This window comes from Corvus moneduloides, chromosome 5 (genome assembly GCF_009650955.1).
Source record: "Corvus moneduloides isolate bCorMon1 chromosome 5, bCorMon1.pri, whole genome shotgun sequence".
Lineage (NCBI taxonomy): Eukaryota > Metazoa > Chordata > Aves > Passeriformes > Corvidae > Corvus > Corvus moneduloides.
This window is the reverse complement of record NC_045480.1, coordinates 30,574,449-30,588,626: the sequence shown is the minus strand read 5'-3', so window position 1 is coordinate 30,588,626 and position 14,178 is coordinate 30,574,449. Positions and strand designations below refer to the sequence as shown.

The following is a 14,178-nucleotide window of genomic DNA, read 5'->3' as shown; positions in this document are numbered from 1 at the left end:
TATAAAATACCTGCACCATAGCAGCAAGGTTTTGTAACTGTCTAAGCTTCTGTTTTGCAGCTATAAGCCTATTGATCTTCTGCTCAAACTCGGCATCTCCAGCAACATCACCCAGGCTGCTTCTGTGACTAGATATGGAATCTTCACTAACTCTATCTTCTTCCACTTCATCATCTTCACCTTGGGGTAGATCAAGGTGTTTGTCATTCTCCCTATTATGACAGTCTGGAAACAGGGAAAGGAGGAAACAAAACAGTATCAAAGACACGCTACTGAACTTCTTAAATCCACTGTAATTACTGGACAGTAGAAAAATATTAGCTTAATGATCAGGCTCTTTAATATTTTGCTCATCAAACGACGTTCTCCCAAATTCTGCACAGCTATCAGTTATCTGCACTATGTAAAATTATTAGAAGATTTTAGAACATACCTAAAGCAGAAGACATTTTTAGAGTCCTTATATTAGCAGCAGATCGGTTGTTTATTTCACAGTCTGTATTAAGATGTCTTCCATCTCTGTTATTAGCTCCACACTGTACATTTGAGTTGCTATTTATTTCACTCCAGCTACTGATTCCTTGAGGGTTTCTAGGGTAAAATAAATTACTCATGCTAACTTTTTAAAAACTGGTATGGATACAATTTTACTTTAGCCTTTTTCTACCTAGCTTTTTTATGAATGGGTGTCCTGATCCCCCCCAAAAAACAACAAAACCCCCAAACAAACTCCAACCCCGTAAAAAATCAGCCCATACATTGGAGTTTTTCAATATTCATCTCTCCAACAGCTTCCTTTTTTTAAAACAATCAAAACAGCTTTAAATTATCCCCTGCTAGATCTGCAACAGCACATTAGGCTCTACAGGTATATGTCTATATTACAAAAACTTTCTATGATCCATAGGTAAGTGACTGTTCATTTCTGCAGAGTGAAGATCCTTAATGCACAGAGTTGCCAGACTATAGCTGTAAATGCCTCTGTAAATTGAAGGTGTTTTTTACTCCAATTCTCCAGTCTAGGACTGTCATCTTCCGTGGAAATTCCATACATATAATTCAGTGCTTAAACCCAAAGGAATTACAGATTTTTGAAGTCTTATAGTGATTTTCTAAATGTTCAAGCTAATCTAAATAAATAAGACACCAGGGACTAAATGATTATTAAACATCCGCGTAACAGTTACTCCAAATTAAAAAACCTGTAATTTTGTTAATGTAATGAGCACAGATTTAAGCTACATCTGGTTGACTGAAATAATTTATTGCAGATTTCTTGAAGCAACAACTCAGCTACAAAGACTATGAATGACAAAAAAATACAACAACCTAATATTTGTAACAGGCTGTGGATCCTCATGTTCAGAATCACTTTCTGATTCTTCTGTTTCTTCCTCCTCCTCCTTAGTGTTTTCATTCACAGCATCTGTCATCATATCAGATGTTTGCTCATAGTAGTGAACTAACTCGCGTAACTCATTCAGCCTCTTACGAACTTCATTTAGCTTCCTGAGGAGGAAAAAGGAGGGTTTAATCTTTTCTGCATATTAATCCAATCTATGCAGAGTTAAAAAGAATATATGTACCTTAAAGTTCTTAGTTTACTGCCAGTTGCCTAGCTAAAAGAACTTTGTACTTGAAGCTCTGAATTCAGTTAACTGTATTAGACTGTTTACTAAGTAGTCTGTAACACTAAAATAGGTAGATTAAAAAATGGAAATAGTTACTTAACACAGAACTCATTAAAAAAGCAGCACTCCAAATTACTAAAGCAAACTGTGAAAAAAATTAAAGAACTTTTACTGAAGCTTTTCTGTTGGATTTAGATTTTCATCCTCTTCACTCTCATTTTGAGAAACCAGGGAATCAGGAGGATAGGGAGCAGATGCCAGACTATTTGATTCACCGTTGACAACAGTTACTATGCCTATAGGACCAGAAGCAGCTGAAGTTGTACTTCTTTGATCAATACTCCTTTGAGGAGAACTTGAAGCAGGAAAAACTACAGAAAAGAAATACAGCTTATGTGAACAATTTGTAATAAGGAATCTGCTTAATTGAATTATATTAAAATAATGACAGAAAATACTACCAACATACAAAACAGCAGTTAAGAATTTCTTTCCTTAGACTAACAAAAGCTTTTTTCTTAAGTTTTGTTGGATGCAATGCCAATAGGCAGTGAGTAGTAAGGTAGCTTTTGTAAACAAGATTTCAGTTAGTCTCTTTTAGCTTTATCAAATGTCAGAAGTAGAAGCTTTCATGCTGTGAATCTGCCCATAAATCTTTTAAGGGTTTACCTAAGGCTACATTGCTTTTTTATAAAAATTTGAACATTTCAGAATTTTGATCAAAGAAAAACCCTAGCAGATTTTTCACCTCTGCTGAGCTCTTTTCTCCATATGCTGTAAAACAAATTAGATATTTGCTTCTTCCAGCTACTTGAAATCATATCCAAGTATGTTCATATTATATGCATTAAATACACACAGAAAAATCGGGGTATAGTAACATGACTATTAAATCAGCATGTCCTTCTCCGAGTGCATGCTTCAAGGCCTCATTTCTCAATGATAACCAGAATATGCCGTGATCACCCCTCAGAAGTTTCCAGCTACAGGACAAAATTCATCAGTACAAATGCACTGCTAGAAACAGAGATCAAGAGCAGCAAGTAGGTCTGCTTCCATCAGGAGAGCACAAAGCCATTAAAAGAACAGGCCAAAGCCCTAGGCCAGAGGGTAAGGCCCTCTAGAATGGTCTATGCTTGAAGTCTCTGCCACAAGAACACATTTTCATGGGGGTTTTTTTGACAGAGAGGGAGCAAAGCCATATTGCCATAAAGCTACTAACACATGAAGTGCTGAGTACACAAATGCAGTTGTACTGCGATAAAAACACACAAAGTTCATGTTCATATGGTGCTTTTCACAAGCCAGATGTGTCACAAAAAAGACTTAAAGAAAAAAAACCCATCACATCCTCACATCAGTCAACTTTGATGTTATAAACCAAAGTGCTAATAGACACTCATCATCATTACTTGTAGAGTTCTTTGTTGAGACACAAGCTTATACAGCATTAAAAACCATTTACATTAATATTGTCCTAGCACAGCTTTTATCACCAGCATTTCAACAACCATTGCAAGCTGAAAGACCACATTACAAATACAAACATTGAAAACATTGTGTTCTTGAAAAAAAAACAATTCTGCCTATATGGACTTACAGGAAGAGTTATTTAGATGTTGGTCACGAAGTGTATGAAGTTCTCCTAATAGTTTGTCCATTTTCTGCTTTTTACCCTGCAACATTCGCATCTTGTTAAAAAGCTGTGCCTTCTCATCTGACTGGTGTTCAGACATTGAAGAGTTTCTGCTTTGTGAAATCTCTCTGGTAAGTGAAAGACTTTCTGCTTGCCTTCTATTGTCAGGCACAGACTGTGTCTAAAAAGAGTAATTCCATTTTATTCAGAGTATTACAAAAAAAGGTAAATAAATTGTAAGAAACAAAAAGCTCTCTTATGGGTCTTTTATACTCAACACCAGAATCAACACCACAACAAAGAATATTATAAAGGGAAATATACTGAAAACACTCTAACTATATCCCAACTATATACTGAGTTAATAATTAAATTGCAATAAAGAAACTACTTCCCCGGACTTTCATGGAAACCCATGAGACACAAAGCAAAGATCAGTCAGCTAGTAACCCTGAAGAATTTTTAAGTCTGCTGAGTTTTCAAGTTTGGGGGGAACTCTGATAACTTCACTAGCAAATACACACAGATGAGCAAGACAAACATTTAAGTGCATTGTTAAATAGAATAAAAACTGATAACGGCAAAATTTATACAGTGCAATCTCAGGACTGACCTGAGAATCATGAAGTTGGTTGTGAAAGCGTTGAATTAAGTCATTCAATTCTTCATTCAGTTCTGATGTAAGACTTACTCCTGAAACACTACCTGTAGTTTCTGTTACAACTGGGCATACGGAAAAAGGGGAAAATATAAATACTTTTCCACAGCAATGAAATAAAAGGCCATTTTAATAAAAATGTGTGGTTTAACAAGAACATCAATATACTGACCCTCTAAAACACAGCACATATTTTTAATTTTGTGTCCTTTCCACCAGCTTTACTCTTGAGAGATGATTTCTGCTACAAAAATACTAACAAGACAACTCAGAGCTGCTTTGTAAAGGACCGTACAAAAGGACTTTAAGTTTGTTCTGTGTTTTGCTAAAAAGGTCAGAGCAAAATGAAAGCAACCAATTTGTCAAAGGCTGACAGAAAACTTTTTAGAAATAAAACTGCAATTATTTAGTATAGCTAAACTAAGAACAGTGCAGGTAATTTCACTTTCTCAAAATAATAAATTAACAGGACACCAAGCTTTCATACTGGTGTAAGTTACAATCTTTACATCTGCAAACAGAGTCTTGGAGGTCTGTCCTTCAAAAAGCTTTATGAGAGAAATAAATTTAAAAGAAAGCTTTTTTCCTCTGCCTGAAAGTTCATATTCAAACGGCACTAAATATGCAAGTGGCAGTTGAAAGACCCAATTAATTCTTCCTTTTTCCCCCAAATACAAACCAACAGTTCATAAGAAAAATCAAGCACATGTATTATTTATTTTCCCCAGAGATCATGACTTCATTACATGCATAGTAAAGTTTCACTGTTTTCAAATTTTGAAAACGCTTATTTTCCCCTAAGTTGAATTTGAATCTTAACATTTTCTACCCTACAGTTCTGGCATATACCACATCTTTAAGTCAGTCAACACAAACAGCAGGAAGAAATTGTTATTAAGAGGGACGTTAAGTAGAAATGTGAAAAAAGCCAAAGAAAAAACCCTACTCCAAAGAATAATTTTAAAAAGTTTTCATTTATCATAAGCAATCCTATTTTCTACCCACTAATTCATCTACCCACTTCTCAAGATGCAGCTTTGTGTTTTTGAGAAAAGCAGACAGCACATTCCATCACAGGTCTCCCACTGCAGATAGAACAAAACTACTACTGAAACAAAGCAACTGCTGAAAACCACTTAAGAAACAAGGAAATACCTCTCAAAGGCTCTTGCTTCTATGATAGCTTTCTAAAATCTCTCCACCTACCAACTTCTCTGCTTCTCTTCCTACACCTAGAATCTAAAGTTTTCTTAAGCAGTTACACCTTATTTCCTATAGTCTATCAAATCAAGATCAGCAGAACAGGAACAAGAGCTCATCAGAACAAGGAACCTTAAAAAAAAGACGTTTTTGTAAAAATGTAGAAACCAGTGCCTTATTTTACAAACTAAGATACTTTAGATACTTTAAGTACAAAAACTAACTGTAATACAGAACTACTATCCCCATATACTCTTTCATCAAGTGTAATGGCAACTCTTATGGGGAAGAGTCATGGAACAGTAACACAGACTCAATCTAAACTTGGTCAGTGCAAAAACGTCATTCCCTACAACTGCACACATAATTAATTGCAGCCCATCCGAAAAAAAACCAAAAAGGACGGGGGGAAAGGATGAATTTCCAACAAACAAAAGAAAATTCTCATGTCAACAGCTGACAAAACAAGGACAACTGCCTCCCTTTGAAGACTGAGCTCTTGAGAAAACAACTCTGTTTTGTCAGATATCAAGAAGCCATCTCTGTCCCAAAGGTAACTTTGAAAAATTTGGAATATATGAAAATGAATTAGTAGAAGCTTTTAAACTGAAGGTTGTAACATAATGATGGTGCTCTCTTATCAGAATCATGCCCCCAATTTACATGCCATAGAATTTCAGAGTTCTGGTTTCTTAACTAACTGTTTTAGAAACTCCCTCCTTTCTTCTATTGAATAAACTCTCCAGCAACCAGTCACAGAAATAAAAAAAAAAATCATGAAAAAGCAAACAAAAACTCAAACTACCAACTGCCCATATCCAGAAGGATGCAGAAAGGGGGAGAACACATTGTATCCCCACTCCAATTCTTTTCTCCAAAGGCCTAGTACACAACAACAGAGATGAGAGGCAAGCTTTTAATCTACCACGGTAGACCAATTCTTAGGAGAAAAACCCATGCTTTTAGAATTTTACAGGTAAACCACAGTAATTAGCTCTGGGTTTTTAAATGACACATCATTTATAATGGTACACTGTCAACTCTTTTCAGAAATAGAGGCTTTGCAGTAAAAAAAGCCTTTTTTGTGTATTTCACAATTTCAGCTTTAATCATTCAGTCAGCATGCTAACATGATAAAAGACACACCATCATTCCACATACCAGAATCATCCAGGACAGCAATGGCTTGCTCTGCTTTATGCTGCAAAGCAAGAAGAGCTGCCTGTCTTCCTTGAAGAGCCTTTAATTGCTCCTGCTGTTGTAGCATCCTTTTCAATAAATCATGCTGCTTTTTCAAGTTCTCCAACTCCTCTTTAGCTTCCTGTTGAGGATCTCTGGCCTGCAAAGAGATGGAGCAACATTACCATAACCACAACTATTTATCTGTTGAGTATTAGTAAAAGAAGTGTCGAACCAAGCACAACTTGCCTATAAATGAACAGCCTGGTTAATGGAAAAAAGTAAAAATGAAACAGCTTCACCTTTCTGTTAGTCCTTTATTTAAAAAAAAAATTTAGACATCCAATAGAAAGCAGCCTCTACCACCAAGATGTGCTAATAGCTCCTGAGGGTTTAAGCTTCCTTTACAAAGCCAGTCAGCTGCCCTAATGTGACCCAAAGACCAACCCAAGCCTCCCTCTGTCTTTTAAATCATAACAGAGGGCATTAACCTTTAAGACTAGTAAAGGTAAGCAAGATAAGGCATTGTATCATGGAGCTATATAAAACACAAGATCTCAATTGATTTACTGGCCTAAAATCTCTAAATTTTTAGCAGAATGTTTTAGGCAATTTTAGGCAGTAACTCTTTCCTAACCTATAAAGTATTTAGTTCTCTGTGCTGTATTTATAGCATCAATACTAGAATACACCAGCATTAGGTAAATCAATTTCACAACAAAAACATGAGCAGAATCCTCTCTACATTGTTTTCAAACAATAGTCTGAAAGAATGAAAGCATGCTGAGCAGTAAATATATCAAAACTCAGTTATTTTCCTCATCCTATGCTAATTAGGAGCTGGATATTTGCATCAAAACTTTTACTCAAATTAAGTATTTTAATGAGACATCCACAGTTAAGATCCTGATCCTGTCTGAAGTTGGATTATTGCACCTTGCAGATGAAATAATGGAAAATAACAAGCACTTACAAAGAACACTACTAACTTGAAAGCATAATCTTCCATCCACAGAGTACTAAGTTCCTAAAGTAGAAAATTCAGTCCAAATGCTCTCCATCAAATGCCAGAATAGAAGCAGGCATCTTATTAACTAACTAGTTCTGGGTACCAAGGAATGCTCAACTTTCCAGCAGAGAAAGTTGAAAACATCCAGAATTCTGAAGTCCTCAAAATGTTACTAAAAGATGCACTGCAACTGACACTGATCATTCCTGTTAAACTTTCACCTTCCACATGAACAGCAGAGTAGAGTCAAAATAGATCACACACTGAAATCGGCACAGGAAGGAACAAGGGGAAGGAAGGGAAAAGGGTATGAGTCTCAGTCTCACTCACCTATTAAATAATCAAGGCTTTATCTAAAGTACCAGATTTGCTTGAGTTCATGAAAACTGCATTAATAATTTTTCAAACTTAGTTCTACATTTAGATTAGTAAGTTTGACAAAACATTTAAGCCTTTTATTTTAGGGAAAAAAATGATTGAATTTAAGACTTCTTAAAAATTAAATCACAGGATGGACAATGCTACAGAAAAGCTCATAATGGGTAAAAAGAAGACATTTTAGACACTGTGCTCCTTGAAAGTCTTCCCCTTTCCAACCAAATATTTATATAAACAGCTACACAAAAACATTCGTGGAACAACTTAAGGTTACTAATTTCTAATTTATTTTCTGTATTTGGTATTCGTTTAAATGTGCATTGGCAGACTATTAGTGTAACCATGCCAAGTGTCTGAAAGTCACATTTACAATATGTTTTCCCAAGAAGGGAACAACAAAACTAGAAGGATCATCTACATAAAATCACAACATCTGCTGTACAGAGTTACTTCAATGCTAACAATTCAGAAGAAAAAGTTGTGAAATGTCTCTATGCAAAGAAAAAATATTCTAGGCAAAAAATATTAATTTAGTGAAAAGACAGCTGGCTACAGATTAGCAATCCAGTGGGAACATTCACTGTAAGTAACAAATATGTTTGAAGCAATTAATAAGGGAGATGGGGGGACAGGGAAGACTAGCCTGTATAAACCCTATTTGAGGCTAAAGTAATATTTCGAAGTGTACCTTTGAAAGCAATCCATGATCCTGGCTATTAATCCCACAAGGCCAGATTTCCCTGTCATTCAGAGCAGCTCTCTCACTTTTCCCTTTAGGGCTTGGTGTAACATCAATGTCTGTAACCTGTTCCTGTGAAGCTGAATTCCCTAGCTTGTCCTCAATGCGGGGCCGACAGCTCAAACTAAAAGATACCTCCTATATTGAATAGTTCAGTATGTTAGATTTTGAAAATGTGCTCTAACTTAGCATGCATTCTTAAGTCACAAACCTACCCACTTTATCTTCTCAAATAATGAAAACTAGTATCTAATAACATCTACTAAAGAATGAAGACATTTTTAGTTGTCTTAGAATTTGCGTTACAATAAAGCTCCATATAGCAATCAACGTTATACGACCAGAAGTACGCACTCTGCATGTAAAATATTCAAGCTGCATATAAAAAGAGCTTAGATGCAAAATTAAGTGTCAAACAAAAAACTAAAGTGCAAATTTTGCAAATATTAAGACAAATGCAAGTTTGCATGGATACTTGTTTAAAAACATACCTTTGTCTGCATTTTCCAAATTTTTTTTTTTTTAAGTTAAAAGTGCATCTTCCACATCTCTAATTTTATTTCTTTACAGAGATAGAAAGAGTTCTTATAAAGCTGAAAATAATTACAACAGCTTCTTAATGTTTTAACTGTTTTATTTTCAAGCAGGTAAATTCTCCTTATCCAGAGGACATTCAGTGTGCTAACTGGCCAGAAAGAGCACCCGCTCTCTGGTACTTTTCCTCAGTGTAATAGAATGGAAGACACAAAACTTAAGTTATTAAAATGCTTTTGTATCTACTACAAGAAATGCTTACCATATTAAAAAAAAGCACTTTTATAAATAGAAAGGAAGACTGACTGTTTATCTCAGCACTAAATTCAGAACACATTTTCTAAAAAAGTGCCTGTCCTTCCAAAAAATCAGAGAAACTTCTGTATTAGGTCAATACTTCTACCATATCACTAGAAAGATGCTTGGATAATGGCCCACTAATGATACATTTCTAATCCTCCCCTCACCCAACACCTGAAAATTTTCCCCACTAACAGAAACAAACCTAGAGAGGAAAAATTGTATAGGAAGGTATTTCTTCCTGTATCAAGTCAGTGAATTCTCTGCCAAAGTACACCTTTAATCCTTAATTGTACTTTGAAGAAAGAATAAAGATTTAAAAGATACTTTAGATTTTTGTTGTGACAGAATCATTACTTTTTTTCTTGTATTAAAAAAATAAATCCACACATGCATGGACACCGCCTGAATGGAGTGTGTGGGGATTTACTATTTTTCAATTGAACTGCAGATTATGACACTATCATAAGACCCATGAAAAAAACAAAATAAAGCCTTCATTTCTAGCACCTTAATTACTAAAAGCAGCTTACCGTGGTATCTGAAGCCTCAGACTGCACATCAATGTTTAGCGATGTGCTCTCACCTACAGAACCAGATCCCACAGCTGAATCTATAGTCCGAACATCATCCTCCTCATTTTCTCTAGCCTGAAATATTTCATTGGCACAAATCAAAAGCTATATAAGGGGGCAGTAAAAATGAATTACGGAAGGTACTACATACCAAAACCAACACCCTCAGTAGCACCATCAAAACAAACGGTCAACTCCTAAAAAAAGCTTACAGTGTAGAAATAAATACATTATGTTCTCAAACTTACAAGCATCTTTTGCAAAAATTTCAGATAGGATTTCTCCTGCTCTTTAAGGTCATCTATAAGGTGTGATAAACGCTCAACATTGGCCGATCTTTCATTTTTCTCTACAAGATCATCCCGCATGGAGCTGGCCTTAGCAATATAGTCGCGAATTTGAACTAGTCTGCTCACAATCTGCAAAGACACTGAAGTTACTGAATGCATTCAGCTGCAGCTGCAACATATTCAACGCACAAGACACAGTGATAGCAACAGCAAAGGAGTAAGAAAGTAATGAAAGAGGGACATATTTGTACTTTCACTCCTACGAGCACTCTTCCACAAGTGGTTAGAAGTCAACAGCTTTTATAAGGATAGATTTATGCATGCAGGAAGTTGCAAGGCTGAAGCACAGGGCTTCCGGTCAACACAGGCTGAAACACAACTCAGCTCATCAACATAGGAAAACAGTGAACTGTGAGAGCATTTTCTGGAACCATATAAAAGAGAAACAACCTCTAAAATGAAAATTACTTCTATGACCAACAACTGGATTTCTAAAGAACAGTAGATAATTAAGTCTGGTTTCACATTTTCTTCAAGTTTAAGAAGAGTAGGAAGTTAAATATTTCCAATAAAGATTTATAGTTTAAAGAAATTTAGAAAGAAGCACTAAAAATTAAGAGTCGATATTTTGTAGACTTTATAAGCTGTGTAAGTACCTGGCTACTATCCATTGCTTGTTCTCCCCTTCCATCTTCTTGAGCAGGCACTTGGCAATTTTGCAAGAAATCCTTGCTTAGAGCAGCTCCAAACAGTTCTTTACATTGTGCTGATACCCCACTTTCCTTTTTCTGGGAACCTGAGGCAGGATCTTTGCTTTTGTTAGTGTTAATCTGCAGTGACAGGAAGTTGAATGGTTTTTTGTTTTCATTAAGTTGACGTTTGTTGTTAGCAGCCGTTGCCCTGCCTTGAGAATCACTTCCAATGCTTCTCTATATACAAACAAAAGAAAGAACAATTGCTTTGCTTTTTAATCCAATTATGTTCTCAACACCGCTTGTATTACTATTTCTACAGTATTATTAGACTGATTTTAAAGTTACCTAATTAGTCACCAACTGGCCAAAAGTTAGCTAAAGACAGTGCCAATGATATTTGCCATATAGTTTTCAAAAAGCAAATCCATCCTCCCAGAACAATGAGAAGCAAAAATGTTCTGTAGTTTCTCAGAACTTAGTTCCTCATTCTTGCTGTGACCTTCACCTTTACTGTAGCAAAAGGCATTCTACTTCTCCAGGTACATTTGAGAAAAGAACAATAATAAAAGAGCAACATATTCCTGTGCAGAATATAATACCTCAGAACTTCAGCTTTTCTTTAGAACCTTGTGAATAGTGAAGTGCTGCCCTAAAATACATTTAAGGAGGAAGTTATGCCCAGCCTTTAAATTGTAACTCAACACAGTGAATTATGATGGAAAGAATCTTCACAACCAAAGAAGTTAGCAACAACCTTTGGGCAAGATGAACTAGCCTCTGTTCTGAAACTGTTAACACAAACTCATACCTTGCTATGAAAGAATTAATCCCTCATACTTTTCATTGGTTTTGGACAAGGGAAGGATGAATGCACTGTATTTTCAAAAAAGTAGTTATGGCTCAAGAATTTGTCCCATAAAATTCTCTACACTCTACTGAGGAGCAGTTTTTAATGATACTCCTCTGCCTAATCCACAAGGATAACAATGTTCAGGATCACAAACTGGCAGTTCAAGAACAGACTTTCAAAATAATGTAACAGGTATTTTCAAGTGGCAGACAAGCACCATGAGTAAGAAATACTGCTCCAAGGACATAGAGATTTGTTAATGGCTGAGAGCAAGGAAGTGAAGACAGCTAGCACACTCTTGAACAAGGGAAAGCCATGGTCCTGAACTTTCCCTTATTTTCTGAAGTCCAAAACCAGAATTTTGATTTGGTTGTCATGGCGCCTATAAGCTTTTCTTTTTTACCTTAATCATCTATGAAAGGATTCTTTACTCATCTGTCACATTGTTAAGAGATAACTCAATACATTTTGTAGTCACATTTCTAGTGGGAGCTAGTATTCACACAAACCTGATCCAGATCACTGAAGTTTATTCTTTGTTTAAGCCTTTCTAGTTCAGCCTGCTCTGGAACGGACATCTGAGTCATGTATCGAGCATGAGGAAAACTATGAGAAGTTCTGGTCTTCTGTCGTTCCATTCCAGGTGAAGATTCTGGAGATATTTCATTAGTAAGTCTCGTTTCACCTTCCCCACTAAGCTTTTTCTTGTTTTTTTCTGAAGATCTGTTTGCTTTCTTCTGTTGACTTCCCCAGTCCTTAAGGGGAAGGAGAGAGAATAAAAAATTATATTTGTTATCCACACAGACAAAAAGCAAATGTTTTCACCCTGTGAGAGAGTTTACTTCTCTTTTAGAAGTAAAAATAGTAAGCCATATTGAAATATGAACTGAATTTTCTAGAGCAAATGTCACTTTACAAAATAAAATTTCCTCCACTGCATAATTAAGAATAGCTTGTTGGGAAATTTTAAATCCATTTCATCCTAAATGCATTAAATTAATTTCAAATGAAGCTGCAGTTGTATTTTTTCTTCTTTGTTGCGGACCCTTTCACTTTTAGGAGTTCAGAAATTTTAAATTATGGCTTTCACTTTCATGACACCTACAATGATTTTGTGTCTAGCTACTTTATTTACCCAAAACGTTTGCCATAAATACCTCTACCTCACAATCTCTGAATTTTACTCATTGCCTACTTCCATCTACCTCCATTTTTCCAGGTATTTACCTGTAAAGCTGTACTGACAAGGCTTACAGGTTTGCATTGTTACCTGCCACTAACACAATCTATCTGGTAATTCTAATGTACAGCATCAAATGGCAACAGAAAGAAAAGAATAATTTTACCGTGTTGTTCAGCCGGTCATCAAGGCTCTCATTGCTCCAACTGGGCAAGTCCTGATCATTCATGCCTTCTTCAAAGGGACCACCTCCTGTTGCCATGACAAGCAATCAATAAAAACAATCTAAAAGAAATAGTTGAAAGAAATGTGCTGCATTAAAATCAGTTTACATAGTTAAAGATTCACGATCTGAGAAGACAACTACATATTCATTATAAAATGCAAACATGAAGCTGTTTAGGAAACTGAACTCCCCATTTACTAAACTGTGTTACTAGAAATGTATCGATGAGAAGAACAAAGAAACTGGCATTAAAAAAATAAAGAAGTAGTAGTTGTTGTGCCCTTCCCAAAGGGAAAGTTTCTAAACATTCATTAAAATAAAGTAGTAGTAGTAGTAAAAAGTAGGGCTTTTTAACCTCTGATCTAAGAAAGTAACTTTTTTTTTTTGAGGATCTCAATTGCCCTCACTTTAAAACAAACTATACAGTGCTTGGAAAGACTGCTTTGTAATTCATAAAGCCTACACTTTCAGGCACAGGGTGACATCTATTCAATATAATTAGTGACTCTGGAGACCCAGTATGTCAAACTTTCACATTCATTTTAAGACTGAGATGCTGACAACAGAGCACTGAATGACACACTTGAAAAAATACAAGGAAAACAGATGTCAGTAAAAGGATTTTACCTTGATTTACCTTCATTGCCCCACATTAAGCTATTTAAGCAGTGAATGACCTGTCACTAACATTACAGTTTCTACCAAAACAAAATAATGTGGGTTTTGTAGCGCTTTGCTGCTCTCTATCAGTGTCACTCTGTGCAATATAAAACAACTTAAATGTTCAAAGTTTTCATTTTCAGTTCCTGTTTTGACATTAGAAATAAAAAGAAATGTTAAAATTGAAAGATCGGAAAAAGTATTCCTTTATGACAGTAAAATTAGATGAGCCTGTTCCAAAAGGTGAAGAATACATAACTGTATCTGCTAAGTGCTGCTGGCACAATTCCACTGCACAAAGCTACAAACTTTACCTATGAAGAACTGCTACAGATTAAGAAGAAAAGCGGTCTTGCAGAGATTTACTTTTTCCAGCTCATTTCCACCACTATGTTAGGACATAATTCTAACCTTAACTGAAAAAATAAAAACATAAAA

The 14,178-nt window shown here is 35.6% G+C and overlaps 1 protein-coding gene across 21 annotated transcripts in view; it reads right to left on the bottom strand.

The window, feature by feature from the left end:
• PCM1 (pericentriolar material 1) overlaps positions 1-14,178 on the bottom strand; it is a 43,364-nt gene that overhangs the window by 26,214 nt on the left and 2,972 nt on the right. For 11 of the 21 annotated variants that reach the window (XM_032108662.1, XM_032108665.1, XM_032108671.1 and 8 more), the window contains exons 2-14: positions 13,021-13,139; positions 12,184-12,429; positions 10,786-11,058; positions 10,088-10,258; positions 9,798-9,914; positions 8,380-8,568; positions 6,287-6,464; positions 3,881-3,990; positions 3,232-3,448; positions 1,804-2,002; positions 1,330-1,509; positions 434-591; positions 11-225 (exon numbers count right to left, since the gene is read on the bottom strand). In XM_032108662.1, coding sequence (XP_031964553.1) covers positions 11-225; positions 434-591; positions 1,330-1,509; positions 1,804-2,002; positions 3,232-3,448; positions 3,881-3,990; positions 6,287-6,464; positions 8,380-8,568; positions 9,798-9,914; positions 10,088-10,258; positions 10,786-11,058; positions 12,184-12,429; positions 13,021-13,116 — 2,349 coding nt within the window. In that variant the 5' untranslated portion in view covers positions 13,117-13,139. The remainder of the gene's footprint in view (positions 1-10; positions 226-433; positions 592-1,329; positions 1,510-1,803; positions 2,003-3,231; positions 3,449-3,880; positions 3,991-6,286; positions 6,465-8,379; positions 8,569-9,797; positions 9,915-10,087; positions 10,259-10,785; positions 11,059-12,183; positions 12,430-13,020; positions 13,140-14,178) is intronic. The other 10 variants (XM_032108673.1, XM_032108684.1, XM_032108677.1 and 7 more) reach the window with 3 other exon arrangements.